Raw genomic sequence first — 25865 nt, forward strand, 5'->3', positions numbered from 1 at the left:
AAATCTGTTTTAGCAACTTTTTTGTTTTTTATTTCCGCAAAGAAAATTGCATATTGTGTTGATACATTATAATTTACAATATTAATAATTTTCTAACGCTATATCGTGTCCATGTACACAACTGAACATGTACCTACATCATTATAATATACATTTGGTATTATTTTAGTTGTGCACACCTACGCAATATATTAGAAAATTAAATATTAATTTTGCAAATTATAATACATGAATGTAAGATGCAATTTTCTTGGTGGAAATAAAAAAAAATCCTTGCTGTAAGCAAATTTACTAATGAACAAAGCTGCTAGGATATAGTACAGATGCCATGCCAAGTCACTATTAGACGACAGCTTTCACGTTGTGGACTGGGTGTTCTCCAACTCCAGGTGACGATAATAAGCGCTGAGAGAACACGGTGTTCTGCCATTGTCTGTTAATTGCCTGAAGTACAATAATAATCAAGCCATCAGCATCCGTGACAACAACGATGACCCGGATGATCTTTAGAATTTGAGGTACCGAATTACTAAACATTGGCTAGGTTATGTAGGTAAGGTAGGTTAGTTAAGTTAGGAAGGTTAGTTAGGTTGTTAGAATAGACTAATTTATCATCCTTTCATTTCTTCAACCTCGGCACCTATCAAAACAAACATGGCGTATCATTCAACTGCCGTGACTTTGTTAGAAAATAGGTTTCAGCAACTTTTTTGTTATTGATTTCTGCCAAGAAAATTGCATATTATGTTGCTCTGTTATACATACATATACCAAGGCTTTTTCCCCCTTACCAGGGAGGTAGCCAAGAAGAAAAAGGCATAAAATCATTCCCACCCATTCCATCCCTGAATACACTCCACACCCCTCCACCCTCCCTCCCATCTGAGCACCTCCTGAATGACGGGTCATCCCTGCACCTTGTCCACTGCCCTGGGTCAGAAGCAGTGTCGCAAGACACAGCACATCCACAGCAAGGCCGCTTCATTAAATCGGCGACCCCCCTCTCCGTCCCCCCATTGCATAAAAGGAGAGGATGGGGAGAAATCCCTTCGGGCTGCATCAAAATTTGCTCACACATACTACCTCACCCCCCATTCCACCTCATGCAATCACAACAGCATCCATATACAACCATTCTCCATTCACCCCTGTCTTCAGTCCTCTCCCGTCCTTCCTCAACAGACATTCCCCTCTTCCCAAAGCCCCCTTCACCCCATCCATCCACCTCATCCTTGGACGTCCCCTCATGTTCACTCCCTCCACATCTGCCTTCCACACCTCTTTTACTAGTCTTTCTTCACTCATTCTTTCCATGTGTCCAAACCATCCTAATATTCTTTCATCAACCCTATCTCCCAGCTCCTTTTCCACCCCTGTTCTCCTCCTCACCTCCTCATTTCTCACTCTATCTAGCCTAGTAACCCCCATCATACTTCTCACACACCTCATCTCAAACACATTCAAACTCCTTCTCTCTTCCTCTCTTATGTTCCATGTTTCTGCTCCATACAGTGCTGTTGGCACAATCACTCCTTCATACAGTCTCCTCTTAGCATCCATTCCCAAATGGCTATTCCTCATTACACTCTTTAATCCACCCAGGCATTTACTCGCTTCTCTCAATCTACATTCTACCTCCACTTTCACTCCACCTTTCCCTGCCACATTTGCACCCAAGTATCTAAAACTATCCACTTCCTCCAGTCGCTCTTCCTTAATGCTCACTTCCAGTCTACTGCCACTTTCACCCCTTGTACATTTCATCACCTTACTTTTACCCACATTTATCTTTAGCTTTCTTCTATCACATACTCTCCCAAACTCTGCCACCAACTTCCTCAGTCCCTTCTCCGATCCTGCCACAAGCGCAGTGTCGTCCGCAAACAACAGCTGGCTCACCTCCCACTTTTCTCCATTTTCTTTAACCATCTCCAATCCCTTGCCCACTACCCTTGCATTTACCTCTCGCACCACCCCATCCATGTATAAGTTGAAGAGCCAGGGCGACATAACGCATCCTTGACGAAGTCCCACCTTTACCTCAAACCACTCACTCTCTCCATTTCCAATCCTGACACAAGCTCTACTACTCTCATAAAAACTCTTGACAGCTCCCAGAAGCTTTCCTCCTATCCCGTATATCTGCATAACCTCCCACAGTGCCTTCCTGTCTACCCTATCATAAGCCTTTTCCAGATCCATAAAAGCCCAAAAAACATCCTTCCCCTTTCCTATAGCTTTCTCACATATCTGTCTTACCACAAAGATCTGATCTACACAACCTCTACCTGTCCTAAATCCACACTGTTCCTCACCAATTACTCCTTCTCTTCCTCTCCTAATCCTCTCAATCAAGATCCTCCCATAAGCCTTCCCAACTACACTTAACAAGCTAATCCCTCTGAAACTACTACATTCACACTTGTCCCCTTTTCCCTTGTAAAGAGGAACTATACAGGCACTCCTCCAGTCTTCCGGCACTCTACCCTCTCTCCAGCAAACATTAGATAACCTCACCATCCAGTCCACCATCACTGTACCTCTCTTTTTCAGACATTCTGCATGTCATCCATCCAGACCAGGTGCCTTACCTGCTCTCATCATCTTAACAACTGCGTTCACCTCATCCTTCCTTATTTCTCCTCCAAGTTGCTCTATTATAATTTACAAAATTTTCTGTTATATTGTGTAGGTGTGCACCACTAAAATTTTACCCATTAATCTTGGTGGAAATCACTAATAGAAATGGTTGCTAAAAGCTATAAACAAACAAATTTGTGTAGATTCCTTTAGATGCCATCTTTGTTTTGATAAGTTCAGAGGTTGGAGATAATGACGATGATGGCCTGATGACCTCTACAAGTACAGGTACCGCATTACTGAATGCAGGTTAGGTTAGGTAGGCAGGTTTGGTTAGGTAGGTTAGGTTAGTATACTTTAATTTCTTCGGCCTCTGCCTCTACCAAAACAAACATGGCATCTCAGGTACCGTAGTCAAAGTGACTATGTTTTTGTTAATAGTATTTACCAACTGTTTCTATTATTGACTTCCACCAAGAATAATGTATGTTACATTGATGTATTGTAATTTACAGAATTATTATTTAATTAAAAAAAAATATATATATATATATATATATATATATATATATATATATATATATAATATATATATATATATATGTGTGTGTGTGTATGTATATATATGTGTATATATATATATATCACAACAAAGATATGTCGTAGCACATTTGTAAAATAATACTGATGACCCACTTTCGGAGAAGAATAAGCGAAGATATAGAGATCTGTATATTTCGATCACTTACTGTGATCCTCTTCAGCAGATATGAGTTACAAAGTAGAGAACAATGTGTATTTATAGTGAAACAGTGAGGTAGCAAGAAGGGACGGTGGCTCAGGTCACATGCCCGGCACGCATGCTCGGATCTTGGTGGCTCAGGTCACATGTCCGGCGTTGCATGGACCTTGGTGATTTTTGTCCACCGCTAATGTAGATGGTAACATTTTATTTATAGCAAAAGAAGAAATATAGTCTGGTGACCATTGACCATGGGAAATGTTGTAATTTGGAAAATTGTTTATTAAGGAGGATTCTACTATTTTTCTTCTGAAACTACATTTGGATTTGTAAATTATTTCAGCATCGTCCCAATTTATCCGGTGGTTTTTATTGGCGACGTGCTGAAATACCGCGGAATTTTCCTGTCCGTATTTAACAGTTTTTGTGCTCCTTAATCCTGGTAGTGAGATCTCGACCCGTCTGTCCCCAATATACATCACTGCAATCTAAACAAGGTAATTTGTAAACTCCAGGAGTTGTATTACTCTTGGATCTATGATGTATATTGACAACTTTACTGAACAAATTGTTGGGATAATTGAAGATAAAATTTACCTTTTCCTTTGGTAACAAATGAGACAATTCATTAATTGATTTGTTAAAAGGCAATTTTATGCATCTATTATCCCAATTATGATTCAAGGCGGAATGGGAATCTGTTTTGTGAAAACTAATTTTGGCCTTGCTAAGAGCTTTTTGTAAAAACCACGGCAGGTATCCTAATTTAGTTAATTGATGTTTTACTGAATTTAGTTCCAATTCTAAATATTGAGAGCTACAAATTCTCAAAGCCCGTAAGAATAGGCCTGAAGCTACACTATATTTTATTTTGTCAGGATGGTGGCTAAAGAAATGTAGGTAGCTCCCTGTGTGTGTGGGCTTCCTATAAACTGTGAAGGACAATGACTCCGCGTTTCTTATTATTAATATATCTAGAAAAGGTAATTTGTGATCTAATTCCCATTCCACCTTGAATTTAATGTTGTTCGTTAGGTGATTAAGTTTGTTGTGAAATTTTTGGAATGATCCCCATTCATCATCCCAAACCGTAAAGATGTCATCGACATATCTGTGCCAAAACATGGCGGAAATTAAACCACCCGCCATGCTGAAGAGGATCACAGTAAGTGATCGAAATATACAGATCTCTATATCTTCGCTTATTCTTCTCCGAAAGTGGGTCATCAGTATTATATATATATATATATATATATATATACATATATATATGTATATTAAAGAGTTGAGCCCAAACCTAAATGTACAAGCAGAAGACCTTAGAGCCCTTCCAAGCATGAGACAAACAGTTACAAATAAAAACATGAGACATAACACCACAAACGCCAATACGAGACAAAACGCCACTCGTCCAACTACGAGACAAAACGCCACATTCCGCCACAACACAAACCCGGAGGCTCCCTAGCGCACGTGACATTTCGTCCCTGCCCGTAATACCAGGTGACCTCCCCCAGTGATTAGCAAGTATAGGAACTCTAGTATAAAACTTAGATCTTTACTAGAATCTTCGGATTAATTCTTATCCCTATAGCTACTGAAGAAGGGTCTTGAACCCGAAATCGCGATCTAGCTAATATGACTACATACAGCCAAGTCATAAATTTCCTTCCTAAGGAAAACAAATCCTTAATAAGGTATATGGAAAATACCATTAAGAAAATTATTAATGCACAACTAGCCATCACTTTTAATGAAACATATATATATATATATATATATATATATATATATATATATATGTATATATATATATATACATATATATGTATATATATACATATATATATATATGATAGTCACACCTTATCATTTGCTAGAGTTCAGGACCAGAGAACCTCTTGAATGTTGAATGTTCGTAAATAATTGCTTCTCCCCTCCAAAACCTCCCCCCTCCCTCAAACGATCCTGGGTCCCCAGTATTCTTATTAAAGTAAAGGAAAAGTATGAATATGTTAACAAACCATTAATTCATCATGCACATTACACAGCAATTACAATGTGCTTTGATGCAATTAAAAATCACATCGATAGCCTCACCACACAACAAGTCTCCACAGAGTGCACCATAGCCATGCTTGTTGAATCCCACCAAGTCGTCATCACGTCTGTCGCCACCTTCTCCAAGAAACTGGAGACCCTCACTAGCTGGTTTGAAAAATTCAGTAACCAAAAGCCACAACGACACACACCTCAGAGCAACACCACCTCCTGTCATTGCCTCTACCAGCCACCAGTAAATCCAAAGGCAGGCTTCGCTAACAAGGTGAAATTTCACATCACCTGGAATGCTTGTGGCATCAACAGTTATCTGAAAATTATTTCTTTCAAGACCTATGTAAGCTGCCACCAACCACAAGTTATATTTATCCAAGAAGCTTTTGTTGGCCACCACAATCCTGGGACAGAGGCACCTCCACTCTCAGGCTATGTCTCGTATGCCCATCATGTCAGGAATAGCCTTCTAAGTTATATTCATTCTTCCATTCCCCATCAACTCTTGCTCTGCTCTATCCATGATGACATGACATTTCAACTTTTTGAGATATCCATAGGCAATGGGAAGCTGAGACTGCAATGGTTACTCTGCTCCAGGAAAAATCAATCTCTCTGACCTCCCCCCACCCACGTCCCACGGTGTGATCTACATGGGGGACTTCAAAGCACAGCACCCTGCCATAGGAGTTGTCTCCTTCCCCAAACTGCAGTGGGCTACTTGTCCTCAAGTACATCTGCCACCACCACCTCACTCACTGGCCCACTTGGGGTGCCACATACTCCAGAGGAGGCACGCTTGACCACATCGTCACATCTGGTCTGGCAGTGACACATGTTAAGTGCTTTCCTATACAGACACTCTTCTCTGACCACATTGCATTTGGACTACTATACTCCCTACCTAGTGGGCCTTCTCTTCACACCCGCCTCCGCAGCTCCATTCCTCCGAAGTACTACCTTACATCTCCCCTCTTCTACCAACATTTGACTCTTCAGTCACCTTAGAACCTGTACTCTTCCCTCGTTGCTTCAACTCACGATTTTTACACCCATTACGTCACAAGGCCACACATCAAAAGATGCCGCGAGGTCCATGCCTGGACGCTGGACTGATGCATCCTACAGGTGGAAAAGAAGGCTGAGAGAGATGGTCTTGTCTTTCAAAGGCAGCCAACACCTTCTAATCTCCTCCAGTACCAGACACCCATAAATAACTTCGTTGCCCTGCAGCAGTGTGCCCATACCAAATTGTGGAAGAAATATATCGACAAGATCAACCACCAGACCAGCATTGGCTCTGTGTGGCACCTGATAAACAAAGTCTTCAAGAAGAAACCATCAAGTGCTCTCCACCACAGCCCAGCCCAATATGCACAGGACTTACTAAATACTTGGTCTGAGCAAGCACAGATAAGTAAACTTCCCACCCCCCATTCAAGAGGCACACTCCACCCAAAAGAATATCCGCACCCTGCGTCTAATGGCTGCATTACTACAAACAGATGAAGATGACGAAGTGCCCATCACTGAGGATGAACTGCATTGTGTCCTTATCACAAGCAAAGCAGCAGCTACCAGGGATGATGGCATCACCTATCAAGTCCTCTGCCTGCTCCTTAAAGTCCCTGGCAATCCTCTGCTGCAACTCTATAACCTTTGCTTTAGGAAGGGATATGTACCTCATTCGTAGACATCTAATATGATTGTGCCCATCCCCAAACTTACCACAGACAAGTACAGACCTATTTCACTCACCTCCTGTTTCTGTAAAGTCCTCGAATGTATGTTTCTCACTCGACTCACGTTTTGACTTAAGGATAAGCTTTCACCGCAACTGTATGGTTTCTTACCACAGAGGAGCACACACCACTGCCTGATGGATCTACATGCTCACCTCTCCCCTACCAGTGTGGTAGTGTTTCTTGATTTCAAGAGTGCTTTCGATGTAGCCAACAGGGAGATTATTATCAATCAGCTTGTAGAATTTGGCGTTCAAGGCAACCTCCTGAGATGGATCCGTGGCTATCTCTCAAACAGAACTTCATGTGCACTATTCCAGGGAACATGCAGTACCACCAGGGAATTTGAACTTGGTACTCCACAGGGTGGGGTTTTAAGTCTCTTTCTCTTTAATGTCCTGATGCACCGCCTGTTCTCCCTTCTCCCCAACATTCCCAGCACAACTCACTTGCTACGCTGACAATATCTGTGTGCACTCCACCTCTGCTACTGACCTACAGTGCCTCCATCACTCCTTCTACAAGTTGACATCTGCCTGTGGCCTCATCCTTTCCCCTGAAAAGTCTAGTATTCTCTCTTAGGGGCACAGGAATATTGCCAGTGTTCACTGCAGGACGCAGTGTCATCCTGCCCTACATACAGTACCTGTACCTGGGAGCACCAGTACGCATCACTCCAGCCATACCAGCTCGGCAGTGCATCCATCCCATCATCCAAGATATCCTTCACTGGCTAGAACAGCGCTTTACCTCATTTAAATGGTTCACCAAAAATGCTGCTGGACTATCTATCCCTTTGGCAAGAACCATCTATGTTGCCTTCATTCGGTCAGTCATAGAATATCTCTCCCCAGCCCTTGCACAACTCTCCAAGACCTCCTTGGTGCCCTTAGAAAGATTCCACAACAGAGTGATGCAATACATTCTTGGATGCTCAACCTCTACCAGAGTAGTAAACATGCAGACCGAACTTAATCTTCCTTCAGTTATTGAAAGAATACATGCTAACATCTCCTTCAGTGTCAAGTGCCTCCACTTACCTTGTCTGGCCCCGCACTATTCCCTTGTCTTAAGAGCTTCACTTGACCCCGCCTCACCCTGCCCTCCATTATGTCCCAGCGTCCGCACCCACGTTAACACAGTGTGCTCCACCCTGCAGCACCTACACATTAAAGTACCTATAGCCAAAGTTGATCACAGACTGCCTCCATGGTGGATTCCACAGCCTCACATCATGTTCACACCCACTTCAAAAATAGACCCACTGCTCCTCCAGAAAGAATTACCGGTAGTCCTGTAACACATCACCGCAGTGTCCTCCCACATCCCTGCTGTGCACCATATCTACGTAGATGGGTCCTTACAGCCAGATGGTAGCATGGATTGCGCCGTCTACTCACCGGATGTGGAGCCACCTGATGGAGGCTGGGTTGGTCGCAGGTTACCCAACTCATCCAGCTTGATGCACTGTAAACTACAGGCACTTCTGCTGGCTGTTAACCTACTCAGCAGCGACTGAATGGCGTGGTAATGTTTGACTCCCAGTCCGCCCTACAAGCCATCTCGTCTTCACAACCCATACACCGCCCCCTCATCCATCACATTTTACAACAGCTAGTCACAGCTCAAGAACACTCTCTCACCATAAGCTTTCTGTGGATTCCCTCCCACACTGGAATCGCTGCCAATGAAAAGGCAGATCTCACCAAAAATGCCTGTAAAATGCCTTTGCCCAATGATGCCACACCCTCCCTCCCTCTGCTACAAGAAAATCATACACTGCCGCTCTTTTAACCACTCTCCACCGCATGAATGCAGAGCATACACAAAGTGTATCAATACAACACTACGACCACTTCCGTCTCTCCCTCCCAAGGTATTGCAAGCATGAACTCCTTGTTCACAGACACAATATTGTGACTGCACGGCTTTGCCTGGGTTACAGACTGCTGTGGCAAGTCTCTGAGGTGGGAGACATACCACACTACTCCACCTGCAAGCTATGCGACTGTTCCATTGCCAACAGTCTCCACCACTACTGCCTTGAATGTCCCTCAGTAAGAGACCTATATGCCCCAAAGCCAAGACCTAATACTTGTGTGTCACTTTCTCTTAATGGACAATAATCTAGACATTGTCCTAATTTGACACCCTTACTTTGGTGGATGCTAAAGCTTACTTCACCTTGATTACCAGTATATTTCCCTTTACAGGATGTAATGGAACTACCTAGTGTGGGCCTTATGGTCTCATGCAGTCTCCTTTTTTCTCTTATGCTCTTATGTTCTTATTATTGCCATACAACTTCACTGTACTTTATTAACATGACCTGCGCGTCACGCACGCTGTATAAATAGAAATTACCTACTGTACTAGGTTTGTCACCCAATGAGCATAATAAATTTATACGAACAAAAAAAAATAAACATCTGTGCTTGCTTCTATACCCATAGCATTGCCAATGCCAAAAACAAATACAAACTATTCCCACTTCTTATGTACAGTAAAGTTGACAGTATAAATGAGCTTTCATCCCCACATGCATCAGGTGGATAGTATTATCTACTATAATAAAATGACACAAAATACTATAAAAGGAGATAAAAACTTCACAGTAACAGGATGCAAAGTAAAACTATAAACAATCGCAAGTGTAGCATGAGCATGGTCTCTGGGATTTGTGAGTCCAAGGCACGGCACAGCACAGGAATGGAGGGGTAGGAGAGACATATGGCTTAGTTATTACAGTGTGGTATATGCAGCATGTGGTGTGTGAATTGAATGGGTTTCCATATTTCTCCTTGCTTCAATTTTTTTTTTTTTTTCTTCCTGTTGGCAACTCATGAGTAAAGTAATTCTTCATCAGTTAATGGAACATCTACAGTTAGTGAATGTATTATCTGATAATCAGTTGGCCTATAGACATCTTTATTCAACAGAGAATAATCTTTGTTCTGTTGTAAACAATCTGCTTGTACACATGGATGATGGCAAGTGTAGTGTTCTGATTTTACTTGCCCTGAGTGCTGCATTTGATACTGTGGTGCACAACATACTGCTTCAAAACCGTAAGAACATTCGAATTGAAGGTGATGCACTAAAATATTTGAGGAGTTATCTTGAAAACAGATCTTATTGTGTACAAATAGGAACATAATTTTCTGACAAAGAGGAGTCCCTTAGGGGAGTGTACTGGGCCCCATTCTCTTCTGTGTGTACACAAGTGAACTCTCGCATATACTTAGTAAACATGGAGTTGACTTTAAACTAAATGCTGATGATACACAGTTTTATTTGAAAATGGATGAAGTAGTGAATGCTGAAGTTAAGATAGGTATGATAATGAGAAATATGGGAAAATGATGAACTCTAAAGCAATTGAAGTTAAAGATAATACAGAATGTCTAATTGTTGGAAAGAGTAGTAATCTGAAGAAGTTAGACATCTCTACTCCTCAGGTTAATGGAACTATAATGACAGTAGAAAAAGCAGTCAAAGACTTAGGTGTGATCATAGACTAGTCTATCAAGGATCAAATCAGTCAAGTGGGAAGAACAACAGGATATCTGTGGAATATATAATTTCTCAAGAAATATTTGGATGAAAATACAATGAAAATGCTTGTTCACAGTCATATAATTAGCAAATGGGACTATTGTAATTTGCTTTATTATAGGCTTCCTAATTATCTATTGAAATATCTACAACTAGTTATGAACAGAGCTGCTAGACTTATAAAAGGCCTGCTGCCTCCCCATGAAAGAATAACACCAATACTCATTGACTTGCATTGGCTGCCAATCAAAGCATGTGTGATGTACAAAATTTGTGTCCCGACTCATGAAGCAGCACGATTTGTTAAACCTAGATATATAAGGAATTTACAGCAGGATTTACATCTTGATACCCTATGGCTCTGAGACACACCATTGAGCAGCACAGGATCTTTGATCCCAAAGTTAACTCGGAAATGGGTTTTAGAGCATTTGAAAAGATTGCTCAACAATTATATAATGAGCTACCTGGAAATGTCCAGAATTGTGATACCTTGATAACTTTTAAGAAAGCACTGAAGACCCACTTGTTCATGAAAGCATATGACGTTACTGATATGTACATTAAGGATAATTATTAGTGTTTCAGGGATGGAATGGGTGGGAATGATTTTATGCCTTTTCCTTTTTGGCTACCTCCCTAGTAAGGGGGAAAAAGCCTTGGTATATGTATGTATGTATTAGTGTTGATACTATATGACGGCCCAGTGGAGCACAATGTAGCCAATGGAGTGGGGCCTGGAACTTCATCAATGGTAAATGGTAAAGAAAGTTATGAATGTTAGAACTGCAGACATTAAGGGATGACTACTTGAATATCTACAATAACTGCCCTGGTACCCTGCAGCATGCCCATACAAAGGACACGTTTCCCAAGACATCAGTCCTTCAGAGAAATCTCCCCCATTACTAGCAAGAACCTCACTAGCTTAATATGTTCAAACAAACATCTAGCTTTAAAATAGTGCCAACATACCTTGCCCTATCCAAATATTTCCCGATGCAATCAAAACAGAAAAGATTGTACATCATTTTTCATTTTGTTACTCTAGTCTTACCCAAACAATAATGTCATCTCTTCCTTGAGTGACTTGTGAGCATGTCCAGTGGCTGTTGCTGGTTATCTGAGAGCCATGTGTCACCAACAAGAGAGACCTGGGGTACTGGGTTGATTGACTACAAAACGAGCATCCCACATTAGACCTCTAAATTCTGTATTTTACCAGACTCTATTAGGCATCAGCCCAGTTGAGAAATCACTCCCAAAAGAAAAAAGAATCATGCTGGCATGGTTGGGTACAGGTCACCACTTATTAAAACATCAGCACAGTATTGGCTTGGCAATAAATTGATTGCCCAAGATGGGACCACCAAAAAGAAGACAGCACCTCATTCTACATTACCCTACTCACTTTATCCAGATAGCACAAAATCTCATTTGTGAATGAATTGTGTGGTGAAATGGGCTGTGGCTGGTTACCTTTGGGCCATGAGTCTCATGCAGAAGACATGGAGCAATGTATTGATTGATTGGTATAACCTAGTTTAGGTCAGGTTGGTTGTTGTAGTTTGTAAATGATGACAAAATTGGCATAATCTTCAGTTAGTGACATTTATTGTTATGTGTATCTGATTTTTTTATGTAAAAATGATTTAACCTTAAAAAAAGTTTTATGAGAAAAAAATATCACATAAATAGACATGGCATCTGTTGGTAGTTGCAGACAAAAAATTTAGCCAGACTTGGGAAGTTTAACATGGGCATATTCATTCAGATGAAGGAACTTGTATACATATAGATTTACTGGCTAAAATGTGAATACTCCAAGTGGGTCAGGGTGTCGTTACTTGCGGTGAAGGTCGACGGGATGATGGTTCAAACCCTGCCATCGGTGAAATTGGACATGGTTTATTTAATTCCACACAACAAGGTCCTCTGTAAGGGACACCGTCCTAGCCTCCCGATAGGGGGAGTTTGTGACGTTAAATCATATCATCACTAAGAGAAGAGTACGTGCGAATACTTCCAATTTAGCAGCATTTTATGATGTGTACAGTAAATCTATGCTACAAAACATTTTCACTATTATGTAGAACTGAAGGTACTTGTTTTGGCATTATATACTTAACACATTTTTATATTTTTCTCTGCATTGATTTTTCAGATGTTGGATGAAAACTCACAGATTATAAAGACAATTACTGAATATCAGACTCAGGGGAAAGCTCAAGAGTGTTTTCAGTAAGTTTTATTGGTTATAATGTATTTGGTTTAGTTAATTGACATGCTATATGGATTTTATTTGTATTTTAATTAGTGGTTCTGAATATAGATACATTTTAAACAGGTATCAACAAACACTTCACCGTAACTTAATGTATTTGGCATCCATGGCAGATTCTACCCAAAATATGGCACAACTTCTTCCAGTAAGTGTTTCTGTTCTGGGGGTGTGAAGCTTTACTAATTATTTGTATGTGTATGATTTTTTTTTTTTTTTTTTTTTAATATGTGTAAAATTAATTGTAATACTTATATTTATTTAGGGAGGTAGCAAGAAACAAAGACATAAGATCCACTTCCATCCATTCCATCCCCCACACTTCACTCCCATTCACCCCCCTACCTCCCTCTTATCTTGGCTCCTCCTGGATGACAGGTCATCCCTGCATCTTGCCCACTGCCCTGGTTCAGAAGCAGTGTCGCAAGACACAGCACATCCACGGCAAGGCCGCTTCATTAAACCGGCAACCCCCCTCTCCTCCTTCATGCCAAAAAAGAGAAGACAGTATGAAATCCCTTCGGGCTGAGTCAACATATCATTCATACTTACTTCCTCACCCCCCATCCCCTACCCACTCCCTTTCATGCATCGCAGCAGCATCCATACCCAACCATTCTCCCTTGTAAGGGGAAAAACCTTTAGTATATGTATGTATATTTATTTAGAAGTAGCTCAATAGTTTATTTCACAGGTTTTATATGTATACCATTTTTGATGATAGTGGCAATGGCAATTTGAAATGGAAAATATATATATATATATAAATAAATAAATAAATAAATAAATAAATAAATAAATAAAATTCCACTCTTGTATAGCCCCCACAGATGCCAGGCCAGCAGGGGCAAGGGAGTGATTCAGCTCCTGGAGGTGGTCCTCCTGGTCAGGGACCACCAGGGCCACATCCTCCACCTCCACCACCAGGACCATATCCTGTACAACAACAACCAGGCCCCTATCGCCCTCATGGGCCGCCAGGATTGCCAGGTGCTCCTCCACCAGGACCAGGCACTACTGGATTTCGAATGCCATTTGGACAACCGCCCCATCCACAAGGGCCATACTCACAGCCATATCCACCCCAAGGACAACAGGTTTGTTGCACATGCCTCTCTTTTTTTTCTTCTCTCTCTCTCCTCCCCCCACTGATTTTATCGTTATCTATAGGTTGCAGGGTTATCTGAATTATTCTCATATAACTAGTGACCCTTTCTTTCACTTCTGGTATCATCTTTCGAAATTTTTCAACTAAGATCATGAAATGAAAGGGTTTATTTGCAGATGTAGGGTCAAGGTGACAGCGGTTCAAACCCTCCCTCTAGCACATTGAACCAAGGGCATGGTTCTTTAAATTCAGTGCTACAAAATCCTCTGTAAGGAGCACTATCCTACCTCTTGGTATGGGGGAGTTTTGTGACATTAACCACTTCACTCCGGACTTAAATCTCGCGGGCAGCAGCCAATGCCAGCCGTACGACGTGTCGTAATAATACTCGCATCATAAAATATAGTCACCGCTTATATCGATCATTCTCTCTTTCACCCGCGAATTTCGAAAACCACAGAGAATGGGATTTAGGGCACATTTGGGAGAATGTAAAAACACAGGGGCGACTACAATAAATATAATCAAGACGCCGATATGGCAGCGTCGCGAATCCACTTGCTCCTCATGACGCCTACGTAGGTGGCACCGTATGGAAGGGGTTAAACCAAATCATCATCAATCATCTGCCATCCTTTCTATCCCTGTTGTATCTTATCTCAAATACATTTGAACTTCTCCTTTCTGCCTCTCTTAAACCCTTCAATACGATGACGCCTACGTAGGCGTCATGAGGAGCAAGTGGGTACGCAAGGATACCGATGTCGGTGTCTTGATTATATATATTGCAGTTGTACCTGCGTGACCCCCATACTCTGTAAACTGGCTTCATCATATTTTCTATGGTTATCAAAATTCATGGGTGAAAGAGAATGAGCAATACAGCGGTGACTTTATTTTTTATAATGAAAGTAATATGACACAACATCGCACGTCTGGCAGCTAATGTTGCCTGCGAGATTTTGGGCCGGAGTGATGGGGTTAAATTCCAAGCAGCAGGGAATGTAGGAGTAGGGGTGGAGGTAAACTGTTGGGTAGGGGAAGTAAGTAAATATCTTGGGCAATTGAAATGTGTCATGAGAAATAGGCATCTTGGAGTGGATGCAAGAGAAGATTATATGAAGGGGTGAAAAGGGACAAGTGTGAGTGTAGTAGTTTCAGAGGGATTAGCTTGTTGAGTGTAGTTGGGAAGGCTTATAGGAGGATCTTGATTGAGACAATTGGGAGGGGAGCAGAGGGAGTGATTGGTGAAGAACAGTGTGGATTTAGGACAAGTAGAGGTTGTGTAGATCAGATTTTTGTAGTAAGACAGATATGTGAGAAAGCTATAGGAAAAGGTAAGGATGTTTTTTTGGCTTTTATGGATCTGGAAAAGGTTTATGACAGGGTAGACAGGAAGGCACTGTGGGAGGTACTGCAGATATATGGGATAGGAGGAAAGCTTCTGGGAGCTGTCAGGAGTATTTACGAGGGTAGTAGATCATGTGTCAGGATTAGAAATGGAGAGAGTGAGTGATTTGAGGTAAAGGTGGGACTTCATCAGGGATGTACTATGTAGTCCTGGCTGTTCAACTTATACATGGATGAGGTGGTGTGAGAGGTAAATGCAAGGGTGGTGGGTCAGGGATTTGGTGGTTAAAGAAAATGGAGGAAAGTGGGAGGTGAGCCAGCTGTTGTTTGCAGACGACACTGTGCTTGTAGCAGGATCAGAGGAGGTATTGAGGAAGCTGGTGACAGAGTTTGGGAGAGTGTGTGAAAGAAGAAAGTTGAAGATAAATGTGGGTAAAAGTAAGGTGATGAGATGTACAAGGGGTGAAAGCGGCAGCAGACTGGAAGTGAGCATTAAGGGAGAGCGACTGGAGGAAGTGGATAGTTTTAGATACTTGGGTGCGAATGTGGTAGGAAAGGGAGGAGTGGAGGTGGAAATAGAATGTAGATTGAGAGAAGCGAGTAAATGCCTTGGTGGATTAAAAAGTGTAATGAGAAATAGACATTTGGGAATGGATGCTAAGAGGAGATTGTATGAAGGAATGATTGTGCCAACAGCACTGTATGGGGCAGAAACATAAACATAAGAGACGAAGAGAGAAGGAGTTTGAATGTGTTTGAGATGAGGTGTCTGAGAAGTGTGATGGGGGTTACTATGCTGGATAGAGTGAGAAATGAGGAGGTGAGGAGGAGAACGGGGTTGGTAAGGGAGTTGGGAGATAGGATGGATGAAAGAGTATTAGGATGGTTTGGACACATGGAAAGAATGAGTGAAGAAAGACTAGTAAAAGAGGTATGGAAGGCAGATGTGGAGGGAGAGAACATGAGGGGGTGACCTAGGATGAGATGGATGGATGGGGTGAAAGGGCTTTGGGAAAGAGGGGAATGTCTGTTGAGGAAGGATGGGAGAGGACAGAAGACAGGGGTGAATGGAAAATGGTTGTATATGGATGATGTTGTGATGCACGAGGTGGAATGGGTGGGGGGATGGGGGTGAGGTAGTATGTGTGAGAAAAATTTGATGCAGCCCAAAGGAATTTCCCCCAGTCTTCTCCTTTTCTGCATGAGGGGACGGAGAGGGTGGGTCGCCGATCTAATGAAACGGCCTTGCCGTGGATGTGCTTTGTCTTGCGACACTGCTTCTGACCCAGGGCAGTGGACAAGATGCAGGGATGACCCATCATCCAGGAGGTGCCAAGATAAGAGAAAGGGTGGAGGGTAGTGGAGTGTATTGGGGATGGAATGGGTGGGAATGGTTTTTATGCCTTTGTTTTTTGGCTACCTCCCTTGTAAGGGGCAAAAAGCCATTGGTATATGTATGTATGTGATTGTGCCTATGAAACTATGGAGTGGAGACTGGGCATTTAAAGAGAGGCAGAAAGGATAATTTTAAATGTGTTTGTGATGAAGTGCTTGGGAATTATAGCAGGAGTTGGATAGAGTGAGAAATGAGGAGAGGAGAAGAGTTTGGTTGGAAAGGGAGCTGGCAGATAGGGCTGATGAAAGATTATTGGGATGGTTTAGGCACATGGAAAGAATGTGGAAGACAGGTGGATGGAGTGGATTTGAGGGAACAACCAAAAATGAGGTGGATTGGGTGAAAAGGCTGTAAGCAAGAGGGGAATGTCTTTTGAGGAAGGAAGGAAGAAAGTAGGGGATATGTGTAAGTGGAGAATGGTTGTGTTTGGATGATCCGTGATGGGGCAAATATCCATGAGGCACTGAATGGCAATGAAGGACCAGATGTCAGTATAGAGCCAGATGTCAATAAAGAACAAAATTATAATGTAAGGCATGATGTTGAAAATCAAAACAAGTCAAAAAGAAATAATCATGTTTCTTAAAACCCATGTACTTTAATGCTCATAGTATTAGGAACATATTCCAAGAAATCCAGGTGTATGTCAAAAGTGAAAATCTTGACATGATGGGAATAACTGAGACATGGTTAAATGGTAAAGAGTTTGAAGCTGAATTTAATATTGCAGGATTTAAACACTTTAATCAGGATAGAAACCACTGTTGTACATTAAAAGCAATGTCCATGCCTGTATTTTAGAGAAAGTGAAACAGGATGCATATGATAGTTTGTGGGTAGAACCCAAACAAATGGACAAAAGATGACTGTAGGTGTAATACATAGGTCAAAAACATTATCATTAGTAGACAACAAACTGTTGTTTCAAGAACTGTCTAGTTTCTGCAACCATGACGTATTAATCTCTGCATAATTATTAGTAACAATCTCAGATCATCTAAGCAGTGTATTTCAGCCTCTGAGAAAGCAAATAAGACTTCAAGTCCATCTCTCATTAACAAGCTATTTAAATGTTAGTTCATCAACATTTGGAATATGGTGTTTTCGTATGGTTACCAAATCTCATTAAAGATATTGACAGATTGGAAAAGTACAATGGTAAGCCACAAAACTTATTCAAAGTATAAAAAATAAATCCTATGAAAATAAGCTAAAACATATGAATCTATTTTCCCAGAAAAGTGTAGACTCAGAGGTGACTTGATACATGTCTTTAAGATTCTAAAGGGAATTTACATCAAAAGTGACAAAATTTTCACATTGAATGAGAATCCGACAAGAAATAATGGTCTTAAACTGTCAAGAAATAGATTTGATTTGGAAGTGGGTAGAAACAATTTCACCAAACTTGTGGTTGATGAATGGAATAAATGTCCTGCAGAGGCAGTGTATTGTAGTTCAGTCTGAAACTTATGATTTGTTTACTTTAGATAAACACCTAGGGAAGATGTAATGCCTGCCATCTATTTTATTTGTTTATGTGTTATTATTTGTCTGTTTATTATTGTTTGATTATTATTTATTATTCATCTGTCCATTTATTATTATTTACTCTTTACCTGTTTATTATTTAATTTTACCTATTAATTTATTTTATTTATTAATATTTATATTGTTATTATTTTTAATTATTTATTTACGTATTTATCATTATTATTTTTCGTATCCGACCTAGTTATGGACAAAAAGGTCTTCTGTTGGCATGTTCCTCCTTTGTAATCCTCATAGATGATGGGTCACCCCTGTATCCTGCCCAATGCTCCGGGTGAGCAGTGCAGTAAGACACAGCACATCCTTAGCAAGGCTGCTTCATTTAATTGGAGACACCCCTTCTCCATCCCCTCATACAGAAAAAGAGGTTGGGAGAAATTCCTTTGGGCTGCATTAAAATATTCACACACAGCCACTCCCCCTAATCCCTCTTTCTTTGCATCACAGTATTATCTATACGCAGCCATTCTCCCCTCCTTGCTCAACAGACCTCCCCCTCTTTCCCAATGCCCCTTTCACCCCATCCAACCATTTCATCCTTGGTCATCCCCTCATGATGACTCCATCCACCTGTGCCTTCCACAGCTCTTTTACTAATCTTTCTTTCCTCATTCATTCCATGTGTCCAAACCATCCTATTATACTTTCATCAGCCCTATCTGCCATCTGCTTTTCCACCACTGCTCTCCTCCTCACTTCGTTTCTCACTATCCAACCTTGTAACCCCTACCATACTTCCCAAACATTTCATCTTAAGCACATTTAAACTTTTCCTCTCTGCCTCTCTTAAATTCCCTATCTCTGTCCCATACTGTGCTGTTGGCTTAATCACCCCTTCATATATAATCTCATTTTTACATCCATCCCTAATGCCTATTTCTCATGACGCTTTTTAATCCCCCAAGGCATTTACTTGCTTCTCTCAGTCTACAATTTACCTCCACCTCTACTCCTTTTCCTGCCACATCCAACCCCAAGTACCTAAAGCTATCCAGTTCCTCCAGCCACTTTCCTGTAAGACTTGCTTCTAAATTGCTACCATTATTTCCCCTTGTACATCTCACCACCTTACTTTTACCCACATTTATCTTCAAATTTCTCCTATTGCATACCCTCCCAAATTATGTCATTAACTACCTTAATCCCCCCTCTGACCCTGCCACAAGTGTGTTGTCAGCAAACAAAGACTGGCTCACCTCCCACTTTTCTCCATTTCTTTAACAATATCCAGTTCCCTGCCCATTACCCTTGCATTAACCTCCAGTACCACCTCATCCATGTACACATTGAACAGCCATGTTGACATGACATATCCTTGATGCAGTCCCACCTTTACTTCAAACCATTCACTCTCCATTTCTAACAGCTCTACTACTATCTTAAACTCTTGACTGCTCTTAACAGCTTTCCCCCCTGATCCCATATATTTGCAAAATCTCCCACAGTGCCTTCCTCTCAACCCTGTCATAAGCCTTTTCCAAAACTATAAAGGCCCAAAAAATCATCCTTACCTTCTGCTAAAGCTTTCTCACATATGTCTTACCACAAAAACCTGATCTACACAACCCCGACCTTTCCTAAACCCCACACTGTTCCTCACCAATTACTCCCTCTGTTCCTCTCCTAATCCTCTGAATCAAAACCCTCCCATATACCTTCTCAACAAACTGATTGCTCAGAAACTACTACACTCACATTTACCCCCTTTTCCCTTGTAAAGCAGAATTATACAGGTATACCTCCAGTCCTTCAGCACTCTATCCTCCCTTAGACACACAAACCTCACTAGCCAGTTCACTATTACTGTACCTCCCTTATTCCAACACCCCACATGGCACCCATCTATCCCAGTTACCTTACCTGCTCTCATCATTTGAATAACTACTTGCAGCTCATCATTTCTTATTTCTCCTCAATTTTCCTTGCCTAGCAGTCATTTTCTTAGTGCCTCCCACTGGTACCACCACTCCCTCTCCCTCCCTATCCTCCTCCACATTTAGCAGCTCCCTGAAATACACTGCCCATCTTCCCTTTACTGATTCCTCTTCTGCTATCATCTCTCCATCTGCACCTTTTACTTTTTCTTCTTAGCATGAGTCACCTCCCCTTCCTTTCTTACATCCAAAACATCTTTGTTCCGAAGAATACAAACTCTTCGGTACTCCTTACACTAGGATACTCTCGCGTAGCGCGAATATTTCTACTGCGAAATTAAAATCCTCACTCTGTGGGTCTGGGCAACGCTTATCCTCAGTAAGGGGCCCCATTGGGGCAAGGGCCCCCCCCCCCTTGCCCTCCACCACAAGTCTCGCACACTATAACCATTCTCTTCGCAGTAGTGACCGCGTTAACATCTCTCCATGTTTACGTCGGTGCCGAAAATCAAGCAATCCGCTTCGATTGTCGCCAGCTCACTCTAAGGACGCTAAGGAGTTCGTCGTCCTTCAATTTCATCGGGGTTTTCCCTACGCCATCCTGTGTCCTGGAATTTTAAGTGCTTCTCCATTCCCTGTATTATTCCCTTAACCGCCACCGGGTATCCTACCCTTCACTGTAAGTATGGAATCTGGTTCCAGTATTGTTGTGGTTTCGCCGCATAGAAAATGGCCATAGAAAATGGCTTCCCTCTTCACCCCCCCAAAAACTGGGGAAGGCGGCCTACGGCTTCGGAGGAGACGAGCAATTCTCTCCCTCCTCCACGGCGTAGTAGACAGGCAGCCAAGTTGTCCTTTATTCCTTTAAACCTGGACGGTTAGCGTAGATGGACATGCGCCTCAGGCCACCTCTAGCTACCGTTCCTGTACGAGCTTTTCCCGGATGAGGTCGCTTGCGGCTTGCCCTCGCCCATCCCAGAAACTCAACAGTCGCCAGGAAGGTGGTACAACGCCACTTCGAGTCATTCTCAGGCCAAGTTGTCCTCTTCCTTCAACAAAGGACGGTTAGCGTAGTCGGACATGCGCGTCAAGCCACCGCTAGCTACCGTTCCTGTACGAGCTTTTCCCGGATGAGGTCGCTTGCGGTTTGCCCTCGCCCATCCCGGAAACTCAACAGTCGCCAGGAAGGTGGTACAACGCCACTTCGAGTCATTCTCAGGCCAAGTTGTCCTCTTCCTTCAACAAAGGACGGTTAGCGTAGTCGGACATGCGCGTCAAGCCACCGCTAGCTACCGTTCCTGTATGACATTTTTCCCGGATGTGGTCGCTTGCGGCTGCCCCCGAAACTCGACGCCGGCACGGACAAAGGGGGGGGGGCAAAGAGCCCCTTAGTCTCTTCTACTCAGGAATCCCGCTGTACGCACAACACCCACCGTAGGAAGAGCTGGGTGATCAACGGTGCCCTTTCCATGCCCTTTGCTCACAGGGACAGAGATCAGGGACGAGGTTGCAGACGCGGTGTTTCTAGATGGCTTCCCCCCTCACCCGACACAAGGAGAAGGCATGCTACGTCGGCGGAGGACGCGGGCAGTTGTCTCCCCCCTCCTAAGCGTAGTAAACGGAAAGGTTGTACAATAGCCGCCCCGAGTCAGTCTCAGGCCACTTGTCTCCTGTTCCTGCCCACAGGGTGGTTAGCTACGACGGGCACGCGCTGGCCCCCGCGAACCCCCCCGGGTACGAGATTTTTCCCGGATGCGTCCACCGGCCCCGCGACGCTGCCGGCGGCTCCGCCCCCCCACGGACAAAGGAGCCGAGTTCGGAGATTCGGAGCGCGTCGGCCTCTTCTCCTCCTCGGGTGGCCCCCACGTTCACCTTCCACCCGTCGTCAGACGAGCCGGGTCATCGCCGGAACCCTTTCTATGCCCGGTGGGCAGGAAGCCCGAGATGTGCCCACGCGCGCGTTCGTCGTGGGTGACTCGGCTTCGTCCAGAGGAGGCAGTCTCCCATTGGCGTCTCCCGGACCATCCGCACCCAGGCGGGACTCAAGCGGACATTCCCCGGACCTCCTCCCCACTCTGTTCACTCGTCACTACGTTGAAGGAACAGATGGAGGCCCAACGGGAATTTTTCCGCGCTTCTCAAGCGCGGTTCGTGCACCGCACGGAAGCTCGTGAGGAGTCACCGCCCCCAAGGGCCCCCCTCGACCATCTTCCACTTGCTCGGCCCCCCTCTGTACCCATCAGTGACCGGGATGGTAGCGTGAGGTTCCTCTCTGCCCGTCCCGACCCCTCCTACGCCGACGACGATGTCCACAGCTCCGTAGGGGGGGGGGGGCCACGCTCCCTTTCCCCTCCCGTTTCCCAGTCGGAATCCTCGATGGTGGTCCCACCTTCCTTCTCGGACGTCCTCGCGAGGGTTCGGAGGGCGAATCGACTGGGCCACCCGAAAGAAGAGGAAGCCACATTCGAGTCTGACATCTTCATGACGGCCAACTCTCAGAAAGCCCAGCCTCCTCCCCTCCACCTTCCATGGAGTACGCAGACGGCGAGAGCCATGGCCCAGGCCTCCGACGCTCTCGCAACAAGGACGACCGAGAAGACGCGTTGGCTTCCGGTCCCATTGGAACACCAGAAGCGCTTCTACACCCCATCGGGGTCAACCCTCGGAGCAGCCTCGATCCCGGCGAGGTTACCAGAGCTGGTTAAGGCGGACGCCGAGTCGCTGCGCAGACGAAACGTCCTCCTCTCTGGCAGGGAAGTCAGCAACCACCTTCAATCACTGGCTCTGTCCCTGGCGGTGAACTCCTGGCTAGAACGCCTCCTTGCCTCGGCGTGGGGGTTCTTACCCGCACTACAACCCCAGGAAGAATGCGACCTCCAGGCTTTTTGGCAAGCGCGAGCAGAGCCCTGAAGCATCAGGTTTCCTGTCTCTCAACGTCCTGGGCCAACTTCGAGTCCCGCAGGAGAGACACCATCCTCGGGGACCCCAGTGACCCCCTCCTCAGGGAGATTTATGCTCACCCACACGCTGATTCCCCCGGATATGGTGGACTCCGAGATCCTAGACGCAAACATTATAGAGGCTCCGGACTCCCCCACAGGACTCCTAGGAATTCGCCAGCCCCTCTGCACAGGATAGGGGGTTGCCTCTCCCTCTACTGGAGAGCATGGGAAGAGGCCGGGGCGGAAGACTGGACCTACTGAGTCATTAAGACGGGCTATTGTCTTCCCTTTTCCACTGTCCCAAACCTCTCCCTCTATCCCATCCAAGTCAGCAGCTTCCACCCGGACTCGGCTCGCGGGCGGGCCCTAGCGGAGGAATCCTCCGTTTTGCTCCAGACAGGAACTTTAGTGGAAGTCTCGACTCCGGACCCAGGGTTCTTCTCACGGCTATTCCTAGTAGAAAAGACAACAGGGGTGTGGAGACCAGTCATCTATTTGTCTCCACTCAACAAGTTCCTTTTCCCTGACAAAGTTCCGAATGGCCTCCCCAGAGTCCGTAAGGGCGTCTATCAGGGAAGGGAACTTCATGGTGTCGCTGGACCTCCAAGATGCATTCCGCCCAGCTATGCCAGAACACCTGAGAATGGTCCTAACCTTTGTCCTGAAATTGGGCACAGTAGTCAACCCGGAAAAGTCAGATTTCTTACCAGAACAGAGAGTCACGTACCTGGGTATGGTCCTGGACTCCTCCCTAATGGAATCCTTCCTAGTAGGAAAGGGGATCCCGAATCTCGCTTCTCTAGTTGCACAGGCACTATCGACCAGGTTCCTGACGGCTACACAATGCCAAATCCTCCTGGGCCATATGGCCTCCATATAGAAATTAATCCCCTGGAGTAGACAAAGAATGCGACCGCTACAGTGGCTCCTCAAGTCTCAGTGGGCCCCGCAAGAGGGAGAACCCCTACAACACATCTCCCTCACCGAAGAAGTCAAGGATTCTCTTCTCTGGTGGAAGGCCCATGCAACCTTCTCATGGGGATGCCCCTCGGCCCATCTCCCCCGAAGTCCTCCTGTTCTCCGATGCCTCCAAGGAGGGCTGGGGAGCCCACCTCAACGACGATCACATCAGCGGTTCCTGGTCCACAGTCGAGCGGACAGCCCATATCAATTGGCTTGAGTTGAAAGCAGTACTCCTGGCTCTCCGTCACTTCAAGGATCAAGTCTCAGGAAAAGTAGTGGGCATAATGTCGGACAACTCCTCGGTAGTACCCTACCTGAACGAGCAAGGGGGGCACAGTCTCCCAGGAACTATGCCTTCTGATGATGGACATCCTCAACCTAGCCAAGAATCTCCAGGTGTCACTCAAAGCCCGTTACATCCCGGGGAAGAGGAATGTCTGGGCGGACCACCTCGGCAGGAAGAATCAGATAATCAACACAGAATGGTCCCTCTATCGAGAAGTAGCGAACTTCATCCTCAGCAAATGGGGCTCCCCTCTAGTGGACCTTTTTGCAATGAGATGGAATCACCAACTCCCAATATTTCAGCCCTTTCCTGGATCCTCTGACAGCAGGAGAAAACGCTCTTCTGCACAGTTGGGACAACCTGGACTCCTACGCTTTCCCACCATTTCCCTTGCTCCAGAAGGTACCTCAGAGCAAGACAAGCATCCTACCTTCGGATGACTTTGATCGCTCCTTGGTGGCCCGAAGCCCCATGGTTTCCGGACGCCCTCGAGCTAGCAGTAGAAGAGCCTCTGGCCCTTCAGGGAAGACCAGATCTTCTGTATCCACCCATCAACGGGCCTTGGCACAAGAACCCTTCAGCACTCAATCTTCACGCGTTCAGACTATGGTCCAGATCCTCCTAAAGAAGGGTTTTCCCAGAGAAGTGGTTGAGGACATGTCCGCTCCTATTTGCTCATCCTCAGCTAACCTTTATCAAGGGAAATGCGCCTTTGCAAATGGTGCCACTCCAGGAAGTTAGTCCCAGTTCGAGCCACCATTCCTGAGATCGCCTCCTTCCACGTCCTCAGGAAGTCCAGGAAGATCTCCCTCTCGGCAGTACAAAGCTATAGGGCAGCTCTAAATCAGGTGTTTTCTCTGAAGGGCATGGTCCTAGCCCTTTCACAGGAAATTTCCATGCTCTTCAGGCACTTCAAAGATCATGCCCCCCCCAGGGAAATCAGCCGCGGGATGTGGCATTAGTCCTGAACTCTCTGAGGGGTCCCCCTTACGAACCTCTCCGAGAGGCACATCTGAAGGACCTCTCCTAGAGGACAGTTTTTTCTGCTAGCCCTGGCATCTTCCAAGAGAGTAGGGGAGTTACATGCCATCTCCTATAGAGTCGCCCATTCCAAAGGATGGAAAGAGGTCTCCTTCACTTTCATGCCTCAATTCATTGCCAAAACAAAGATCCTGCCAAATCCGACCCTAGATTCTGGTCCTTTAGTGTTCCATCCTTAGACGAATTTGCAGGGGGAGAATAGACTGAAACAGTTCTATGCCCGGTACAAGCCATCCGGACCTACCTCAAGAGAACCGAACATCTTCGACCAGAATTAAAGTGGTTGTTCATCTCTACTAAAGGTAGCCCATCACTAAGAATTCCTTTTCTTACTGGACAATGGAAGTCATCCGCAGAGCCTGCGACATGGACCACACAGATTGCCCATGACCTGAGGGC

The 25865-nt window shown here is 44.4% G+C and overlaps 1 protein-coding gene across 1 annotated transcript in view; it reads left to right on the forward strand.

Annotated features, from left to right (window-relative positions):
• LOC143041071 (uncharacterized) overlaps positions 1-25865 on the forward strand; it is a 30717-nt gene that overhangs the window by 1461 nt on the left and 3391 nt on the right. The window contains exons 2-4 of the mRNA XM_076212736.1: positions 12839-12915; positions 13022-13103; positions 13777-14052. Of these exons, the coding sequence (XP_076068851.1) occupies positions 12839-12915; positions 13022-13103; positions 13777-14052 (435 nt within the window). The remainder of the gene's footprint in view (positions 1-12838; positions 12916-13021; positions 13104-13776; positions 14053-25865) is intronic.

This window comes from Oratosquilla oratoria, chromosome 30, assembly GCF_046742065.1.
Source record: "Oratosquilla oratoria isolate Oo_2021 chromosome 30, ASM4674206v1, whole genome shotgun sequence".
NCBI classification, from domain to species: Eukaryota; Metazoa; Arthropoda; class Malacostraca; order Stomatopoda; family Squillidae; genus Oratosquilla; species Oratosquilla oratoria.